Source organism: Onychomys torridus, chromosome 2, assembly GCF_903995425.1.
Source record: "Onychomys torridus chromosome 2, mOncTor1.1, whole genome shotgun sequence".
NCBI lineage: Eukaryota > Metazoa > Chordata > Mammalia > Rodentia > Cricetidae > Onychomys > Onychomys torridus.
In genome coordinates this window covers 81,394,271-81,414,631 of record NC_050444.1, presented here as the reverse complement: position 1 = coordinate 81,414,631, position 20,361 = coordinate 81,394,271, and the positions used below count along the sequence as shown (strand labels likewise).

Genomic DNA, 20,361 nt, shown 5'->3' with positions numbered 1-20,361 from the left:
CTATCCATGAGCTTGTTCACTTGGGAGGCCAATGACAGCACCCAGACCTCAACTCATGACCCTTTCTATGGACAACCCATCCCTGTCACTATTGATGATGCCTTGCTTCTGGGATGTTCAGAACTACAGAGAAGGATGCCTCTTGCATGCTGCCCTCTGTGTGTTGTGGGCAGGGGATGGTCCAAGGATGCCAATTTTGTGAATGAATGAACCTTGTTCCTTTACTATCAGCTTATTCTTCCAGATGAAGCATCATTCTCCCTAGGGTCTAAAACGTGACACGTGGGTACCTGTAATAGACTGGCATACTCTCTTCAGTCTGTGGGGTTACCACGTGTGGTGGTTTGAAAGAAAATGGCCTCTACAGGGAATGGTACTATCAGGAGGTGTGGCTTTGTTGGAGTAGATAGGGTCTTGTTGGAAGAAGTGTGTCACTGTGGAGGCAGGCTTTGAGGTTTCCTATGCTCAAGATACCGCTCAGTGTCTCAGTTGACTTCCTCTTGCCTGCAAGATGTAGAACTCTCAGCTACCTCTCCAGGACCATGTCTGCCTACAAGCCACCATACTCTCAGCCGCCATGATGATAATGGACTGAACCTCTGAAACTGTAAGTGAGCCCCCCTCAATTAAATGTTTTCCTTGTAAGAGTTGCTGTGGTCATGGTGTCTCTTCAGAGCAATAGAAACCCTAAGACACCATGGCAAACACTCCTGAGTGAGGATTAGGCCCTGGAATCTGCAGGCTTAGTCATTCTAGTGCATCCTGCTCCAATCCCTCACCTGCACCTATGATTTCCATGCAACTCTGAGAGACATCCAGAGGCCACAGCTCCATTCACTGTGCCTGTCTTCTGTACCTGGGCCCTGGTGGGGAGCAGCCAAGGTCTGCTGAGAGAACAATACAAACAGAAAATGACTAGACATCAACACATCAGTGCACAGGGCAGAGGTGAAGCTGGCGGTGATGCTTGGTGATGAGAATGGTCCCCAGTGTGGGGAGTGGTGAGGAAGCAGGTCTCTATGACACAGTGTCCAGCTGTGGCACCGTACGCACAGCTGCTCCCACTAGTCCTGTATGGCCCCTTACAAGCAGGCAGTTCCTGCATTACAGATGAGGAGGCAGAGACAGGAAAAATAACAGTGTGACTTTTGCAGGGTCTCTGAGCTTCCTAATGACAGAAAGACGATTCTGTCAGGGTCTGCCTGACTCCAAAGCTGAGGCTTTTGACTATTTGGACAGGTTTAGTTTTCACTTCTCAAAAGAAGAGAGACTGGGAAAACACCTGTCAATGAATAAACAGACGTGGGACTAGCATCAGGAACTCCAAGAAACAGGGAGTACCTATACAGGACTGTGGCAGTGAAGAGTGCAGGATCTTCTCCTCCCCAGAGAAAACTACCTGGGCTTGGTGCCACTGTCAACCTCTAATTCTCCACGATGCTGCTCAGACAGTTGCTTGCTACAGTGTGTCCTTTGGACATACAGCCAAATGACAGACTTCTGACTGAGGGATTGGGAGGGTGCCAAAGGACTCTGGAGTGAGACCTCAGGCTGGAGAGACAGGAGACCAGCCTGGGGCCTGTACTTACTATTCTGCCCAAGTTTCCAATCCTTGCTCCATTATCTGCCCCTCAATAACCCTCCAAATTGTCTATGCTTCCATTCCTGTCATGTATCACTGATATATTTTAATAAATAGTAAAAAAGAAAAGATTAAATTAATAGATTGAAACTATTAACCTATTAAACAACTCTTAACATTCTAGAAACTCAAAATAACCTACAATGCATAAATACATCATTACTCTGAGATAATTCTTAGGCACTTAATTTTCTTCAATGCATGGTGTCAGTCAGCCACAACACTGACTAATATTGCCGCTCAGAGAGACAACGTTAAGATTTAAATATTAAGAGAAAATTCCCTAGTTAATTGAAAACTAAAGCAGGGAAAAGAAAAAGTCTCAGGCAACCCCATCAAGTCACAAATGCCAAGATTCAGCTAGCAGGGTGTTCTGCTTAAAACCTGGGCGCTCACTTCATGGGCACTGGGACACATCACATTGGAGGCTGACCCAGACCTGGCATTACAAGGGATTAGCATTAGTAGTATTTTAAATAAACACATGGCTTCCCTTGGCCAATGGGCCTGGCAGTACTGTAATTCCGAACTGTCTCAAATGTGCCCTGTTTCTTGCTCTCACACATAATGACACTGCAGCCCCAGCCACTAGCACCCCCACAACAACCTCTGAATAGGCAGATAGGGAGTTGAAGCCATGGAGGGGGTCTGTGCCCAAGGTCCTACACAGCCCTGCTTCAGGACACATGGGCTCATACAGCTAGATCCCAGAGGGCAGGTGGCCCTGTGGGCAGTCTTCCCGCAGGTCTCAGCACCAGAATCAACATTCTGACTACTGACCTTATTTCCAGACAAGCCGATGGCTTAATAACTTTCCTTCCCCTCTTTCCCTGCCTCTCACTTCTTCCTAGGATTGACAGAGGGAGAAGTTCCTCACAGGACGGCCGCTCCTCCTCCATTTGCCCCATGCTAGCAGATGCTCTGTAGTCCTTCCCTTAAGACTAGTGGGTGATACACAACGTCTGCTGTAACTAGCCATCTCTGAGTACAGCGTTCTCCAGGGAGCAATGAGCTCAAGTTTACAGACCCACAACAGACTCTGCCCTGCTGTTACCCTCACAGGGGCCCCGAGGATGAGAAACTGGATGTAGAGCTAGCTGACACTGGATCACTGCTTCCCGCCCCTCTCTCTGTGCCATCGGGGATGCTGATGGCAACACTCAAACAGTTCAGAAGATTAAAGGACAGCCATGCAGGAGGCATCCCCGTATGCTACCACATACAGCCGGCTCTCTGTCTCCTTAGGCTCCATGTCCACATTCCAATTGCCAAATTGTGTGTGTGTGTGTGTGTGTGTGTGTGTGTGTGTGTGTGTTGGGCAAGGACAGAGTTGTATCCCTGTCATAACTCCCTAAGCTATGTGGTCTAGCAACCCATCACAGGGCGTTTACACTGTACCAGTTATGAATAACCCAGAGGCAATTCAAAGCATATGGAAGGATGTGCAGAGATTACATTTTCATATGGGCCCTGAGCATCATAGGACTCAGTATCCTTGGGGTGGGTGGAAGTCCTGGACCTCCCTTATCCCACACAGACTTCTGTCCATATCAGGGACCCAACAAGTAGCTATTTTCTCTAGTTCCTACAAAGGAGACAAATGTGATGTTTGCTTGGACTATGAAAAGGATGGCCAGCCTTTCAGCCCATCGTTCGAATGCTTTCTCCATGAAGGGAACTGAGGAATTTTCAGCCCCAATGAAAACAAAAGGAGTGGTGGGCATGGCTGCTCTCCAGGCAGCAGCAAAGATGAGGCAGACTGTGTGAGAAAGAGACAGGAGGGAACCAGAAGGCAGCTATGGAGTAGCAGGACCTTCTTTACCAACATGCTTTGAATGGTGTGTGAGCACGTTTCAGCGGAGTGAGGGTGCTTCCTTCCCCCATCAGCAGAGGCAGCTTCTCAGGAAGAATCCCCTCTGCTCACAGAACACACACAGCAGGATGCAGAGAGCAGAGAGAGCCACGCAGAAGTCCCAGAAGACCCTGCTGAAGTCTCTGTGTAAGATCATCCCAAATGCAAATGCCCTTTGGTGATGACGACCTGTGGATCCCAATACATGTGAGTGAGGTTGTGCATTTCTCTGGCTGTCTCCGTCGGGTAGCAAGAGTTGCATGTGAACATTCCAGAATCTTCTCTACTTACAGTCTAGGTTTAACAGTAACTGATTAAGCAAAAAGTGAACTCTGCCTACTAGAAAAGCAACCAGTCCCTTGGAGCAAGGGCACAGACCTTACAGTCAACCATCAGGGTAAGAGGGTCCAGGACCCACACCTTGCCTAGAGTCTGGCAGAGGGAGAAGGGCCATTTCTGGACATCAAATCCAAGCTCTGCCACTTGGGAGCATAAGCCTAGAGCCAGAGGAAGAAGCTTCCTGACTGAAGCAAGCCAGTTCTCAAAGAATCTCTTCCATCTACACTGTATCATTCACTAGGGCTAAGTGACAGTTATTATGAAAAGTCAGTGCTGCGGGCGGTGGTGGCGCACGCCTTTAATCCCAGCACTCAGGAGGCAGAGCCAGGCAGATCTCTGTGAGTTCGAGGCCAGCCTGGGCTACAGAGTGAGTTCCAGAAATGTGCAAAGCTACATAGAGAAACCCTGTCTCAAAAAAACAAAACAAAAAAAACCCAAAAAAACAAAACAAAACAACAACAACAACAACACCAAAAAAAAAAAAAAGTCAGCGCTAATGAAATTGGTTTGTCTGGGACAACCTTTATTTTACTGCTGAAAATCAGAATGCTAAACAAGAATTACTCTCTAAAGAATAGTTATGCAGGCTCACACATGAGGTCATGATTATATAGTCTACTAGTAAAAGGCCTTGGCATTAAGGGTAAGACTCAGTTAAGCCCAAAACTATTTAACTCAGTGGGTGACCTTGGGCATCTTCAACTGGAGCTGAAAGAGGACACTAGGCACCACTTTAGAAGGTGTTCTGAGGAGCAAAGAAGGCATGTGTGATGTCAAGGGGTGGTGACCAGATCCCAAGGATCCCTCAACAACCAAGCTTCATCCTCACCCTCTCCCCTACACCCTGCCAGCACGGTGGAAGAAAAGTGGATATCTTCTGACCACCTGCTATGGCTAGGCATCGTGCAGAGGGCAGCCACATTACCAGCACACTGAGGTGTGGAACTGACACAACTTTTACCCTCCAGATGAGGAAACCAAAATGCACCAAAACGCAGGTCGAGTAACAACCAGGAAGTGGCAACACCAGGATCCGAACCCAGGCAGACTTTGTGTGAGTTGCCTGGCCCTCAGCATGGCTAGAGGGAAGGCAGAGATATACAACCAACCCACCAACCAACCAACCAACCAACCAACCAACCAACCAACCAACCAACCAACCAACCAACCAACCAACCAACCAACCAACCAACCAACCAACCAACCAGCCTACCAACCAACCAACCAACCAACCAACCAACCAACCAACCAACCAATCAACCAACCAAGCAAGCAGGGAGTGTCAAGGTTGGGAAAAGGGGCGCCATATGGATATGACTGCCCAGTCTGGGGCTGTCCCAGGACCAAGCAGGAGGCTGTGCATTTTCAGATATAGGCTTTTTCCCAGTGTCCTCGAACTCAAAACACAACAAACAGTCCACCATGTGCTTACCTCTATGCCTACCTTCTACAGCCCTGTGGGTCTGAACCCTCAGCAGTATCTCCTCTAACATCTTGCCCTCCACTCCTGTCCTCTTAAAGACAAAATGACCCTTTCCAAATCAAATATAGTGTCATCTCTGTTCAAAATCCCTAGTACCTCCTGATGTCTACACAGTGAGTGCCAAGGTCACAGTGCCCTCTTTGATGTTCCTCCGGTGCAAAGGACATGCCCCAGGGCCTGGCACCTGTAGCTCTCTCTGACTGGAACGGATTTCCCTCAGAGAACCGCTAGGTTTGGCCTCTTTCATGTCCTTGTTTAAGAGTCCCCTCCCCAGTGGTGCCGTTAGTGACTAAGCACCCAAGCTGAAGAGACAACAGCCTCTGACAGTCTCCCTGCCACCCTCCCCACTCTTTCTGTCAAGAAAGATCATTAGATCCCATAAGTGGGTGCTCTACATATTTGCCCCACCGGAACCCCAACTCCTCGAGGGCAGGGCCTGCAGTCTGCTGTGCCCACTGCAATATCATCAGAATTTAGGCATTAAGTAGTATCTTATGGAATGAATGAGTGAAGGAATGAGACTCGGCTTTCCCATCTTCAGGATCCAGGGCACACCTGCCATATGCAAGGAGACAGAAGTGGCTGACCCTCTCTTATCTCTGGCTGTCTGGAGGGTTTTACTAGATCATTAGGATCTTTCCACAGGCCAAATGGGCACAGTTCTCCAAGACAGCATGCCTAGAGCCATCTGTATCTGCTTAATCATAAAGCCTGCATTTCCTCTAGAATGTTCCAGTTACCGTCCTCTGTCCCTCAGAACAAGTAGCATTTGGCTGTTGTGCTGGTACGTGGGTAGCAACCTGCACATTCTATCAGCATTCATCCAAACACTGGATCACTGGGCTTGTAAAAGCAGCCTGGCCTGGATTACAGGGAAGTAGTGCAAACCACATCTGTCTGCTCCTTAATACCAGGAACCCCGCCTCTCCTTGTCCCCCTCAATTTAACCCTAATTCCTTAGCAGGCCATGCTGTTGGTTTTGGGGGTTAGCCAGAGGCCCTCAGGAAAAATAACAAAATTGTGTGTTCTAGGCCAAAAAGAGGGCACAGGGATAAAAGGGCGCTTGGTGCAGTAACAGGACGCCATAACAAGCAGGGAGCATGGGCCTACAGAGGGCGCTGTCCATCCTTCAAGGTCATTTCTGCCCATGGCTTTCTAGTCTCAGTCTTGATGTGTGTGTGGGGGTGGGAAGGGGGCTTGAAACCTTTATTTTTCCACCTGAAACTGGCTCAGTAAGCTCTAATGTGCCAGTGTCCACCATACCTGACCTGGCCAGGATCATACTCTCTAGAGGCATAAGTTCTCCTGACGCTTTAACGTGTTAGTCACTCCTGGGGCCTCTACGCTACTCACCAGCCACACTGTGTGGTCATTTAGAGCAGAAGTTCTCAACCTATGGGTCGTGACCCCTTCGGAGTCAAATGACCCTTTCACAGGGGTCACCTAAGACATCAGAAAACACAAATATTTACATCATAATTCATAACAGTAGCAAAATTACAGCTACGAAGCAGCAATGAAAATAATTTTAGGGTTGGGGGTCACCACAATGTGAAGAACTATATTAAAAGGTCGCAGCAGGAGGAAGGTTGAGGATCACTGCTCTAAAGGCTATTTGTGAGTTCCAGTCACAGAATCATACAAACTTACCCAGGAACCCTTACCTTCCCTTTTCTATTGACTTTCTTTTTTTTACTTTTATTTTTAATTTTTTTATTTTTATTTTGAAACAGGGTCTCCCTAAGTTATTCAGTTAATCTTGAACTCATTCTGCAACCCAGGTAGACTGTGAACTCATAAATCATCTGTCTTTCAACCTTCCAAGTAGCCAGGGTGACAAGTGTATACCTCCAGGCCCACTAGACAGCAAGCCCCACCTCCCGGACCCCTAGCTGACTACTGAACTCCTAACTGAGCCCCTTTACCTGGAGAAGCAGGAGAGCAGAGTGGGCAAAGACATTAGAGAAGTTAAACTGGCAGGCAGCCCCCTCCCCCCGCATCTTTCCAACTGAGCATCCTTAGGCACATCAATCCCTCCTCCTTCCTCAGAGGACACTCAGAATAATACAAATAAGTCCCTCACAAGGGGTTCAGTCCCTAAATCTAAGTGGTGGAGAGCCCTGGCTGGTCAGGAAAAGGTATTACACATAACCCCCCTTCTGTCCTTCCCTGGGTAGGAGTCAATAATCAGTCTCTAGACTCTTCCATTGACCATGGTCATGAGATTGTAGTCAATGCACAGGCACTACTACTAGTGCTAGAGGGAAACCCATCTATGTGCTCTGGCTACAATGACCCAGATACATGCTCTGGAGTAGGACAGGCTAATGTATTAGATGATAAACACAAGTACCTCGTCCCTACTGGAGTCACAGTGTGGATGGAGCTTCATTTCTCTGCATGGCCATGGATGGACGCAACACTTTGAACAGTTACGACTTGACCCATCTAAGCACACAGTACACAGCACAAGGCGTACTCCAGCAGGTGCAAGGCAGACAGGGAGGAAGGTGGGAGCAGCTGGCGATGCCCCCACTGAGTGTAGGGAGGGGAAGGCACCATCTCTGACAAGTTCTGGGTCTGGCACAGTCACTCATTTTTTGATGACCCTGAGCAGGAGAGTTCCTTGCCATAGCCTCAGTGTCCCCACATGTACATTGCGAGTGTAGATTATACAAATCCTCAGACCCTTTCAGTCCTGAACTTATGGGAGCCACTCCTTTGGAGGCCACAACTCACACACAAAGTTCACCACCAGGTTCCAGGAAAAGCTGTATCCAGAGCGCTATAAGCTTCACCACCAAGATCACCAACAATGTTCACAGGCCTAGCCCGACCCACCAATCTGAGCGCTTCAATTGTCCACTTGACACCACCTGGAATCACCTGAGAAGAGAGTCTCTCCAATGAGGAATTGTCTACATTGGATTAGCCTATGGAGATAAATATATCTGTGGGGGACTTTTTAAGTTAACTGTGTGGTAATAACCATCCCACTGTGGGTGGCACCATTCCGTAAGCAGGAGGTCCCAAATTGTATAAAAGTGAGAAATCAAGCTGAGTACCAATAAGCAAGTGAGTGAGCACACATGCACACTTTCATTTCCCCCTGCTCTTAACTAGCCATGATAGACTAGCTGTTTCAGGATACTGCTACACTGGCTTCCCCACAATCAACTGCATCTTGGTTTGTAAGCTAAAATAAACCTACTCTCCACTAAGCTGTTTCTGTCAAAAAATATTTTATATAGGAACATAAATTAAAAAAAAAAATCTCTCCTCCATTCCAGCCTACACACACTCCTCCTGTATCACCCCACTTAACTATCTCTTGCACTGTATAAAATATGGACCTGACCCTATGAGGTCACATGTGTTGAAGGGACCTCCCTCCTGGTGTCATGACCACACCCTCTCCTCCCACTTCACGGTACAAAAGGCTGCTGAAACAAAGCTGAACATATTGCCCTTCAGCTCAAAGGACACACTTCCCAAGGATTTCCAAAGGGTGCTCCAAGGAACACTTACGTGAGTGAGGTGAATCTTGATAAAAGGGTTCCATAGTTCATTAGGTTTAAGAAACATGATTATTATCATCCTGTCTCCCCCTCTTTCCTTCCCCACCCAAACAAGTCAATAACCACATTTTAGTCTGAAATGTCCTATAGCAAAAAAAAAAGAAAGAAAACAAAAACAAAAACCTTTGTTTATTCCAGTGTTCTCCCAGTAAATTTGGCCACAGAAAAGAGTCTTCTTTAGACCTCACACAAAAATTCACCAACTTTAAAGAACTGGTGTTTGGGGATCCAAGAGGCACTCAAATATGACCTTCCAGTCTCGCAGGTGACCCCTGACTATATGTGCCAGTGAGCCACCTCTCTTTCCAGGCCTCAAGCATAGGTGACATGGTCACTCAGGCTTTCCCCAAGGCACAGCAGCAGCACTCATACTAAACTGGGCAAAACCAGGTCTTGTGGCCATGTCTTTATGTCTTCCTCCCTTGTCTGGCAATACTAACCCAGCTCTCCTCTGGTGGTCTCCTCCCATCTCCTGCCAACTTCAAGGGTGAGGATGGACCCCTCGTCCAGCCCATGAACGGCCCTCTGCCTTGCTTTGGAGTGATGGGTTCAGAACGAAAACCCAGTCCCAAGTACGTGGGCCCAGGAATGTCATACTAAGTTGGGCTGGTACCCTAAAGCTGCCACTTATCTGCCAAGCTCCCCGCGTGTGCTCACCCCAACTTTAGCAGCCACTCACTAAGTTCTCCAACGAGTCACCGTCACAGATGCCCGCAGAGGGCACATGGGAAATACTGCCCGCCAGCTCATATCCTTGGGGGTGTGCAGATGCTTCTCATCCTCCCAGTGGCCAAGACCAGGGACAGGAAGGGGTATGGTATGGTGAGGGATGTACCTGCTAACCGTGCTTTTCCTTCTGGCTGCACTGGCTCCGTCAGCCTGCAAAAGAAACCCAGAACACCTCCATCAGCCAAGGCAGAAGACACAGATTCTAGCCACCACTACTACCCTGCACAGTGCTCACGGAACACTCGCCTTCAGATGGATAGTCAGGCCACTAACTGCTGCTCCATCCCTCCAAAGATGAAGGACTGGAGTCCTCAGTGGCAGGAGCGAGTCAGGATACCTGCCCACCCCCATCTGCTTGGCCCTTTAAATCCAGGAGAGTACCCACTGCCAACAGAGGCCCCTACTGCCAACACAAAGCCAGTAACCGCACACCCTGGGGACCCAGTGAGAAGTAAGTAACTAGTTAAATCTGAGATTGAATTGCTCTGCTTTTATTTTCAGCTGGGATTTCCAATAAAACAGTAGCTGCAGATTTATTCCTACCAACCGGAGGGGAAAAATCCCATTATGTTAAAATATTCTGTCCCCCCCCCCCCGCCCCCACCACCACCCTATGAGCTGAGGAATGCCAAGAGAAGGCCAGCTCTTAATCTTTTTATTTGGGGGGGGAGGGGGGGGGGAGATGAAACTGACCAAATGAAATTTCCACAAATCAGAAAATCCTGGTTCAGATGGAGAGACCATGGCCCTGGGAGCTGCTTCCAGTCTTATGAGAACTGACTGAGAATGGCCTGGGGTCATGACTCTTAGTCCAGGGATCAGGAGGGCTCTGGCACAGACCAAAGGAGGCTACAAGAAGGCGAACAGGGCCAAGATCCTCCTCCATCATTGGCTGTGGGCAATGCCCTTCTTGGTTATCTGAAATTACCTGCAGCCACCCACAGTGATTCTAGAACATGTCCACCGCTCAAGAGCACGTGCCCACTATCCAGAATCTGACCAAGCTGAGAGAGACCCACTGCATGCCCCCCACATTTTCCCACACTCCTAGCAGGGTCTGTGGCACCCTGGTATTTCCATGATAAAAACACACACAGCCACCCTGCACGGATTCCTGAATGACAACCACATGATAACCTCCCCACCCCCCCCCCCAGGTTAAGTTCTACGGCCTAAAGTCATGATCTTTTTGTTTCCAAGCTTTCTACCTTTTAGAACTGTGGATGAAGGGCTGAGGATCGGAGGTAAAAAAAAAAAAAAAAAAAAAACTACAGCTGTCTTTTGACGTGTGCTTACAGTTAAAAATTGGTGAAACCATGAGGCTGGGTTTGACTGGAACAGACCATGGATATTAAAAAAAAAAAAAAAAAAGTTTCATCTCCAAAGTGTAGCTGGAGACACCAAAGGCCACATTTTCAGTTTCTCTTAAAAACAAGCCAAACCCAAACACCAGGTAGTTCGGGAGTGACATTCAGTCCTACAGGGTAACAGGCAAGTCGTGGTGACATTTCTGCTTCTTCACAGTCCTCATCCCTTCCTCATCTCAGAGCCAACACCTGCTTGGTCCCTGTGCCAGGTCCCCTTGCCTTGACTACTTCTCAGTGAGTGTCAGTGTAGGGCATGGATGCCTACTCCCCTGTAATGCTCACTGTGGGTCCCCACTCAGAGGCTCAAGGACTTTTTTGTACAACGTCTCACAGCTTTGAGTACAGACCAAAAAGCTACCTCTCTCAGCCCTAGATTCTTTGTCCTCTGCCAATGTTTGAGTACAGTGAAGTGACGCCATGGAGCTCTCAGTCGCCACACGCGGACACTGGGAAAGATGGAGACAGAAAAGGTGCCACGCGCACGTACGGTCTGGAAAGAATGACAACCCGTGACGTCAGAAGAAACAGGTGGGACAGGTCTGTCATTTCACAGAAGCAAAGGAATGGGAATGACTACGGCCGCTTCCATATATCCTGCATTCCTCAGACTTGATGCAAGGCTGCTTTTGTGTTCAGGCAGGTCCTACAAAGCAGGAGATGTTTGATCCTCAGAGTTTTCAGAGTTTGTACAATCCCAAATAATCTGTTACCTTTCAGACTGAACTCAGGGTGTGGATTTGTAACATTTCATATACACTTTTAATATTGTCTTTTCAATCACAATTTTTAAAAGATTTATTATTTCTGTTATGTGTGTGTGTGTGTGTGTGTGTGTGTGTGTGTGTGTGTGTGTGTACGTACACGGGTTATGTGCACCACATCTATATAGGTACCCATGGAGGTCAGAAGGTGTAGGGTCCCCTGGAGCTGGAGTTATTTCAGTTGTGAGCTGCACTATATGGGGGCTAGGAATCAAACTCTGGTCCTCTACAAGAGCAGCAAGGGCTCTTAAATGCTGAGCCATCTCTCCAGCCCTTTCCATCACAATTTTCTGCCAGGTTGGCCAGGTCCAACATAGTGAATGTGCAGCAAAGGGGGATGGATGCTCTGTTGGGGGCACACTTGACAGTCTTCACCTGTTTCTCTGTCATTGACTCTTGGCTTCATGAAGCTGGAAGTCACTCCTACTTGTTTTATAAAAATGAGTGACAAAGACAAAATGTTCCCTATTATTCAAACTATTGTTGAAATAGGACCTTTTGCAGAGAATGGGGGGGGGGGGGGGGAGAGGTGGGGGGGTGCCATATACCAGAGCTGTTAAAGGCAGGACTATCTACACTGGGAAATGTCCATTCCCCTGTGGGAATTCTGGGACAGGATGGAGGGTGATTGGGCAATGGATACAGTGGGGGGACTCCAAGATAACTATCTCAACAGCACATGGTAAGCACAGCTTCTGTGACTAGTATGAGATAAATAAGGCCACATATGTTAAAATATTTAACGTGGCAGCAATAACCATTAGCAGCCCCAGAAGTAGTTACAGAAGCCAACACTTACAGGGTCTAGGAAATCAAGGCTTGGGAAAGCAGAATGGTGCAAACAAGCTGCAGAGCAAGGCTGGACTTCCCAGAATCCCTTGCTCAAGATGGTTCTATCAGTAGGTTCTATCAGACCACCATAACCCCAAGGCTATTTCCAAAGGCCCAGGTAACAGCTAAGATAATGTGACAACTACACGTTCCAAAAGGATGTAGCTCCACACCCTGGTTCTGTCTGGGTCTTACTTTGAACCTCAGGCAAACTTCCTCTAGACCTAAAGCTCTCCACAGGTCAAAGTAGGGGTGGGCACAGTGGGATGAACTCAGACCCCTCCCCCTCCCTGCCACCTCTGCCATTCTATGATGAGGGACCCCAACTCTATGACCAATAAGATATGGATGGGTCAGTGGGGAACATGCCTTCTCATTCTTGCTGGCTAGGAGTAGAGATGGTAGCCCTCCAGCCCCACTATCTGGTACACCACCCTCTTTCCCAGCTCCATCCATTCCTTATACCCCAGCTTCTCTCCAGCACCTGGGCAAGGCTATTTTTGGTTCCCTTCCTCCCTCCCAAATGCACGTTAAGTTGTTCTTTTCCATTCTCTTATTAAGGGTTTTCTTGGAAAGAAAATATTATTCCAAACCCAGAATTTTTATTTCTAAATTTGTGCAAATGTAAGTTGTAAGACATTAGCTGCATTTCACATTTTGTGCAAATGGCAGAAACAGGCAATTCGTGTGCTACGGGGATGGGGGCTGGCCAACGATTTCGATAAAATAAACCCTTTTTTAATTTAAATGCTAATGCACTGAATTAAAATTTAATAACTGAGGAAATTGAAAAGCCGAGCAGGAATATTGGAAATAAATCCAAGCAGAAACAGCTGAAATTAAAAATTCTAGAGAGTGGGAGGACAGCAGCTAAGCTGTCTTATATGATTACATTTTTTTTTTTTTTCAGAATGAAGCAAAAAAAAAAAATCCTATCTCTCGCTGGCTCTAGGGCAGTAAATCCACAGCGCTGTGATTTATTGCTCAATTTTCCTGAGGGAAAAAGGCTTTCTTTCATGCTGAAATATTTCATAAATTTCAAGCCAGCATAAATTCTTAATTTAAAAGTTATGGAGGTCACATTTAGTGCATGGGTACAGTTCCAAAATCTTAAAGGCATAGCAGCAACCAAAAAAAAAAAAAAAAAGGGGGGGGGGACTATGAGCATTCTCCTCTCTCTTTTTTCCTTTTTTTTTTTTTTCATTTTGGTTTTAATTCAAAAGTTGAGATTTCATTCTTAAAGATTCTTCCTGGATGGACCAAACCCAATGAAGCATATTGAAAACTGGTGTGTGTTTGGAAATCAGCTGTGAAAAGCAAGAGATAAAGATTTAATTCAATTATGAAAAGGTTGGGTTTTGTTTTTTTTTCTTTTTTCTTTTTCTTTTTCTTTCTTTTTTTTTTTTTTTTTTTGTAAAGCCACTTGAGGAATTTCTGGTAAAAATTTCCTCCTTCCCTGGCTGGAAAGGGGTGGGGGAGGGGGAGGGTGGCCAATGTAATTGCTTCTCTTAGATCTCCAATCTTTTGTGCACTGTGATATATTCATTTGTTATACAGCTGTTCAGTGGTGGAAAGAATGCTGGGGCGCCCATAATTCTAAGCAAATCAATCAAAAATTAATGATTTGTCATGCTTGCACAATGGAGGAAAAACAGCTCCTTGGGCCCTGGCCGCCTGATCTCCAAGAATGAAATGCCTTTCTGTGATAAGAGAGAGGAGCCAGAGGCTGGGGTGGTACCACAAATGGGATCCCCCACCTCCGTGAAGGTGGAGGGGCCACCATCTTAGAGTGGGCATGTCCAAGATGGCGCCAGGACAGGTCCCTGCATGGTGCATTTCTGTAGTGGTATAATTAGGCTCTAGGCTTTGCCATCCCCCCCCCCCCCCCCCCCCCCCCCCCGCAACTTGAAAATCACTTCCTCCCTGGAGGACTGACTGGCTCCCCTCCCCCAAGGAGGTTTAATTTGTCCCTGTGCATTATTCTCCCCATACTGCTAAGACACTACCATCATGCTCTTCCACCAATGCCACAGGGTGGGGCCACCCTTCCTGGGGTACCACTCCTCCCAGGCAAAGACCACCCCACACGTGGCCACGTCTCCAGTACCCGGCTGAGTGAAAACACTCAGCAAAATACTGCTGTATTTGTTTATAGGAATCACTGCTCAGAAAATTCTGACTGCAAGGTTGGCCCGGTGAACAAACCACACTGGGAATACAACATGGACGAAATGTGTGTGACGGCTCACACACACATCCATGTGTGCTTGTGTGTAAGCCAACTGAGCTGCCTCCCCAGTCCTCACTAACTGGGTTTTAATGACTGGCCACTCCTCACTCTGTATTTCACGGAAACCTACTATGTGTTAAGTACTGTACTGAGTTCTGAACAAACACCCAGTGGTCAGTACGCTTTGCTGTTTGTTCTATCCCCTGAACTGGAAACATGCAAAGGAAAGCTCTCTGCATGCTCCATCATACCGATTCACATGAAGGTCACATTCTCAGTTGTCCATAAAATATGTGTGTGTATATGTGGGTGTCCACATTTAGTATGTATGTTAGTTTAAAAACTTAAATTAAAAGTCTGCTTTTATGTCAACTGGTACACTCAGCCCTGTAGGTAGGGTGAGGCCCTACCAGCAAGCAGAAGCTGGCAGAGCCGCAGGGCCTGCCCGGGGGATAGTTCTATGTTCCTTACTATTTATGGAGGACCACATTAACATATTCTTTTCCTTTCCAATAGCCAGCACAGCCTCCAAATGAATCACATTATGGTCTCCTTTCCCCAATGAGCAAGGACTCAAATAAGAAGTCACCTGCTCTTCACTCACAGGGTGCCTTCTTATTGCAGGGTATTTGATCACACTGTGTGAAAGGTGCCTTCTGATTGGTTTAATAAAGAGCTGAATGACCAATAGGGAGGCAGGAGAGAATAGGCAGGACTTCCGGGGAGAGGGAGGAACTGAAGAAGAAGCAAGACACTGAGGAAGTAGGACATACAGAATGGAGGGGAGGTAAAAAGCCATGTGGCAGAATGTAGATTAATAGAAACAGGTTAATTTAAGTTGTAAGAGCTAGTTAGGGCCTAAGCTAATGTCATTATTTGGGGGCTGACAGTCAAAAAAAAAAAAAAAAAGTCTGAAAAAAGGCTCATACCTTCCCACAAGTTATCCTTACCCTCACAGCACTGCACTCAAGTGTAGATGGTACCACTAGATGTAATCGGTACAGTATGTATCCTTCTTGAAGAGTTCTATGAAGGGGCAATGCTAGAGTTATCAGGAATGTTGGGCACAAGGCCAAGTTGTGGGTTGTGAACATAATTAAAAGTGGTCAGGTCTCACCACCAAGAGAACACTAGGAGGAGGTGAAGGCCTGGCCATGAGGTATCTGGGCCAGGCTGAATGGCCACTGCAAAGCCCACAGGCCAGGGGTATGCCTAGTGTGCTTGTGACCAAAAAGGACGCTGATGGACTGAGCAGAGTAAGTGAGAGAGACAAGGACAAGTAATGAAAGTCAACTCACATGGGGCCCTAAGAGGCCGCTCAAGAGCCTTGGGTGTTGGGTGTTGGTTTGTTTTACCCTGGGGAGCCACACAAAGGTTTTGGCAGAGTGACACAATTTGACTCCCATTTCAGAAAGACTGCAATGGCTGCTGTGTTGCAAACAGGCCCTGAGGAGGAAGCTGGTGAGGCTATGGTTGGGGTGCACTAAGTGATGGTGGCTGAGGGGTGGCAGCGGAGGGGGCAGGGAAAAGAAAGCAGGACAGAACTCACTCAAGAAATGGATGTGGGCGGGAGAAAGTTGCAAGGAAAATTTAAAAAACAAAACAAAAAAACGTGGACCAGGAACACCAAGGAAAAATGGATAGCTTTCTGGTATCCAACATTAACAACCCCTAGTACACGGAGGGGTAGAGGACTGCACCAAGTGGACAGTCCTGAAGACACTGAGGAGGAGACACCACCATTAGCCATACCCTTCTGATAGCAATTAACCAGCAGCCATAGGGGCCAAAGAAATGTTTCGGTGTCACATGGCTGTGAGCAGTTGGCCAGGTTCACACAGTCCTCCTCACTCTATATCCATTTCCTTAATGTACTCGGACCTTCAGCTCCAAAACCGTGGAGCAAAATCTGGTTGTAAGCGGAGTGGATGAAGTGTCTTCCTACCTCCTCTCCCGAGCCCACCCAGGCTCAGGGAGTCCTTGTTTGTATTCCCCTGGTGCTCAAGAAAGCAGGCTGACTGTGCAATGCAGAGGCAAAACTTGGCAAGTTATAAAGGGCCTCAAACTGTTCCCCCAAACTGAGCGTATTATAATCTCCCCAGTTAGACCATGCTGCTCAGACCTCACTCAATGATTTACTTTATTTATACGGTACTTGGGCTTCAAATGCGTGTCTGCTTTCCCAACTGAACATGGTTGCTCAAAGCCACTGGCTGCCCCAGCTTCCAAGCCTGAGGGGTGAGTAGGGATGGCAGAGGGGATTTAGGGAAGAAAGAACTGGAACTCAGATAAACGTTGTTTCCAGTAAACATATAGGTGTTTAAGTAAGACTGAATGCAAACATGGTCTTTCTTCATTCATGCAGACATTTCTGTATATTACTACTGATGATGGGCTGGGCTGTGGTGGTATTGTATTCCCCAAAATATTGTGTGACCCTAATAAACTTATCTGGGGTCAGAGAACAGGAGGGCCACAATATTAAACATGAGGATAGGCAGTGGTAGCACATGCCTTTAATCTTAGCATTCCAGAGGCAGAAATCTATCGGTTCAAAGATACAGCCAAGCATGGTTAATCTTGCATTTAATCCCAGAAATCCAGCCTTTAATCCCAGGGAATGACAGCAGAAAGAGAAAGATATATAAGGTGTGAAGACCAGAAACTAGAAGCATTTGGCTGGTTAAGAATTCAGGCTTTGGAGCAGCAGTTCAGCTGAGACCCATTCGGATAAGAACACAGAGGCTTCCAGTCTGAGGAAACAGGATCAGCTGAGGAGTTGGCCAGGTAAGGAAGCTGTGGCTCGTTCTGCTTCTCTGATTGTCCAGCCTTCACCCCAATAACTGGCCTCAGGTTTGATTTTATTAATAAGAACCTTTTAAGATTCCTGCTACCCTGGGCACCAGAAGAATTATACAAGAACAGTTGAGGAGAGAGCCAATAGGGACTTATGACTTACAGTTATCACCAATGGCTACAGTTATCAAGAACGTGCTCAAAAGAGAAAGGCAGGGTTTCAAGCACATCTCTAGCAACAGGATCTAAGGAGACTAGAGGGTCCATCCGAGGGAGGGAGAGGGAGCGCGGCATTTAGGTTGTGTGGAGGGAATAAAGATGGAGAGGTGAACAGAGCTTGCATAAGGCCAAGCGAGAGGAGCAATGCCACACCAGGTGCGGGGCAGAGACAAGGGCACCATACTGTGCATGCTGCAGCCTCCACCTCTGGATGAGGCACCGGTCTACCAGTGTGTGCAGGATCCCACCAAGTGCTCCTGACTAGCTCCCTAAGCCAGAGCCAGGCTGCCCTCTAGGCAGGGATCAATCGACTAAGATGGCATGAAGAAAATGCCCCAGCACCAAACAGACACGTGGGAGCTGATCAGACGAGAGCAAGGTTTTGTTGCTCCGTCTCAAAATAGAGTTCTGTGCTGTTACAAAGTCGCTGCCATTCCTCCAGGGTATGCAGAGGATGGGATCACCTGCTCGCACGGACCTGCACAAAAGGAGGAAGGTAAGATACAAGAATCACCTCTGATGGGACCTTAGAAGTAACAGCAGTCCCCCTGCACTGCCAGGGACAGATCTCCAGACTGTACAGTCCTAGTCCCCAGTCTAGAGACTAGTTGTCACCAACACAATTGGAGCCCCAAGTCCGCTCACAAATCCAAAGGGCTCTATGATGGCTCCAGTTCTGAATGTCTGTTCACGCCTTCCCCACACTGGGTGGACCACAAAGCTTCTAAAGGTTGCTTCAGAAAGTGAGTTCTCCTGGGTCAGGCCCAGTGAGGTGTTGTGGCTTTTAAATATGTGAAACTCATTTTATATTTTCAAAGGACAGACAGAGATAGAATGGGGGCCCTTGTCCATCTTTCATCCAAAATGAGGCAGGAGAGCAGACACTGTCAGACTTCTGTCTTCCAAGTAGCTCAGACCAGAGATCTTAAAAGTAGGGAGAGTTAGAAGTGGAAATCCACGCAGAGCCAGCTCAGGTTTGGGCTAAGAAATCATAAAATCTTCATGTTCCAGATCCACAGCAGGACCACAGCAGGAAGAGGAAGCCATTGTCAGAGACAGGACAGGCCTCCCTGACAGCATAGGCACCAAGTCACCTATTTAGACAAATCAGGACTTCAGAGTGGTCTAACTCTTTTCTCTGTAAATGAAGATGGGAGGTATTGTGTCCACCTCGTCCTGCTATGGTTAAGGATGAAATAAGTTGACTAGTCACATGCTCCAAATGGGGTCTTCCATCCATGGTGGTGGCAGCACCATTAACAACAGGAAAACCCTAAAGAAGATAATCTTGTAATGCAGGAGCAGCTCAGGACATGGCATGTATCCTCTGCCACTCTCAAATGTGGGGACACTTCTGACAGTCAGGCCCAGCCTCACAGTGGGCTGGACACAAAGACCAGTTGAGAAAACCTCATAGGACTTGGGCCTGGACCGTCCCACTCCAAAGGCAGCTTGATTGCCAGGCTGCAAGGTGACCTTGGAGAGTGACTTTTTCTGTCATCTGGAGGGGACATGCTCTTCTGGGTGCACTGATGCAGCTCTGTTTGTTTTCTTAAAGGAAAAGGAAAAAGAGAGAGAAAAAAAAAAGCATCTCTTTGCAGTCACACAATTAACCTCTCAGTTTACAGAAGAATGAGTCATGTGACCGAATTCCACAAAAATTCTCTCTCCAGGTTTATGATTTTACAGAAAACTCCAGGGAAAACTGCCTGGAGCGAGTTAAAACCAGATCAGCCATAAACCATGTCCTGGCACACTCTCACCATGGCAAGACTCAGATTACTCATTAAATACATGATAAATATTCACTTCAGATCAGCAGGAAGGGGGAAGGGACACACACAAAAAAGAAAACTTTTTTGTTGTTGTTGTTGTTTCCTGGAGAGAAAAAAAAAAAATCAATTATAAATACAGGAAGGGCTGTGAAGTCTGAATGAGATGACCAAGAATGGTGGGATAGGACTGTCTTTAAGAGAGATGGGTGTGGAAGAGGCCACCCTGAAATGCTTCAAGAACAGACCTGAGGCTTGAACACCCTGTAAGCTGTCCAGATGACCTTGCCAGGGAAGAGAAGAGCCTATATGGCCCACTGGGGTGAATGCTCCTGGTCCACAGTTTTCCCGTTTGCTCAATGGAGTGCAAGACTGGAAGGTTCTCAAGCCCTCTAACATTGACCTGTGAAACCAAGCGGATGTGAATTCAAATTCTGCCCAGACAATTGCGCTGTGACTTTGCTCCAATCACATGCTGTCTCTGAGTCCCCTTTTCCTCCAATGTCAAATAGAGATTAAAAATCAGCTCTTTTACAAGGCTGCCAGGACATTCTTAGTCAGTGTTAAAATGTTCCATGACATACAGACCCAAAGAACGTCATTCTGATGACACAGATGGTAAGATATAAAATTAATGCTTAAAAAAAAATCCTGATTACTCCAGCAGGACGGATTTTGTATAGTGACTCTCAGCATGGAAGATAGAGGCTGATGGCTGGATTTTAAATAAACTCTGGCTCCATAACTCAATATCTGGATGAC

The 20,361-nt window shown here is 47.2% G+C and overlaps 1 protein-coding gene across 6 annotated transcripts in view; it reads right to left on the bottom strand.

The window, feature by feature from the left end:
- Znf618 (zinc finger protein 618) overlaps positions 1–20,361 on the bottom strand; it is a 176,938-nt gene that overhangs the window by 74,577 nt on the left and 82,000 nt on the right. For all 6 annotated transcript variants that reach the window (XM_036179324.1, XM_036179325.1, XM_036179326.1 and 3 more), the window contains exon 2: positions 9,730–9,773. In XM_036179324.1, coding sequence (XP_036035217.1) covers positions 9,730–9,773 — 44 coding nt within the window. The remainder of the gene's footprint in view (positions 1–9,729; positions 9,774–20,361) is intronic.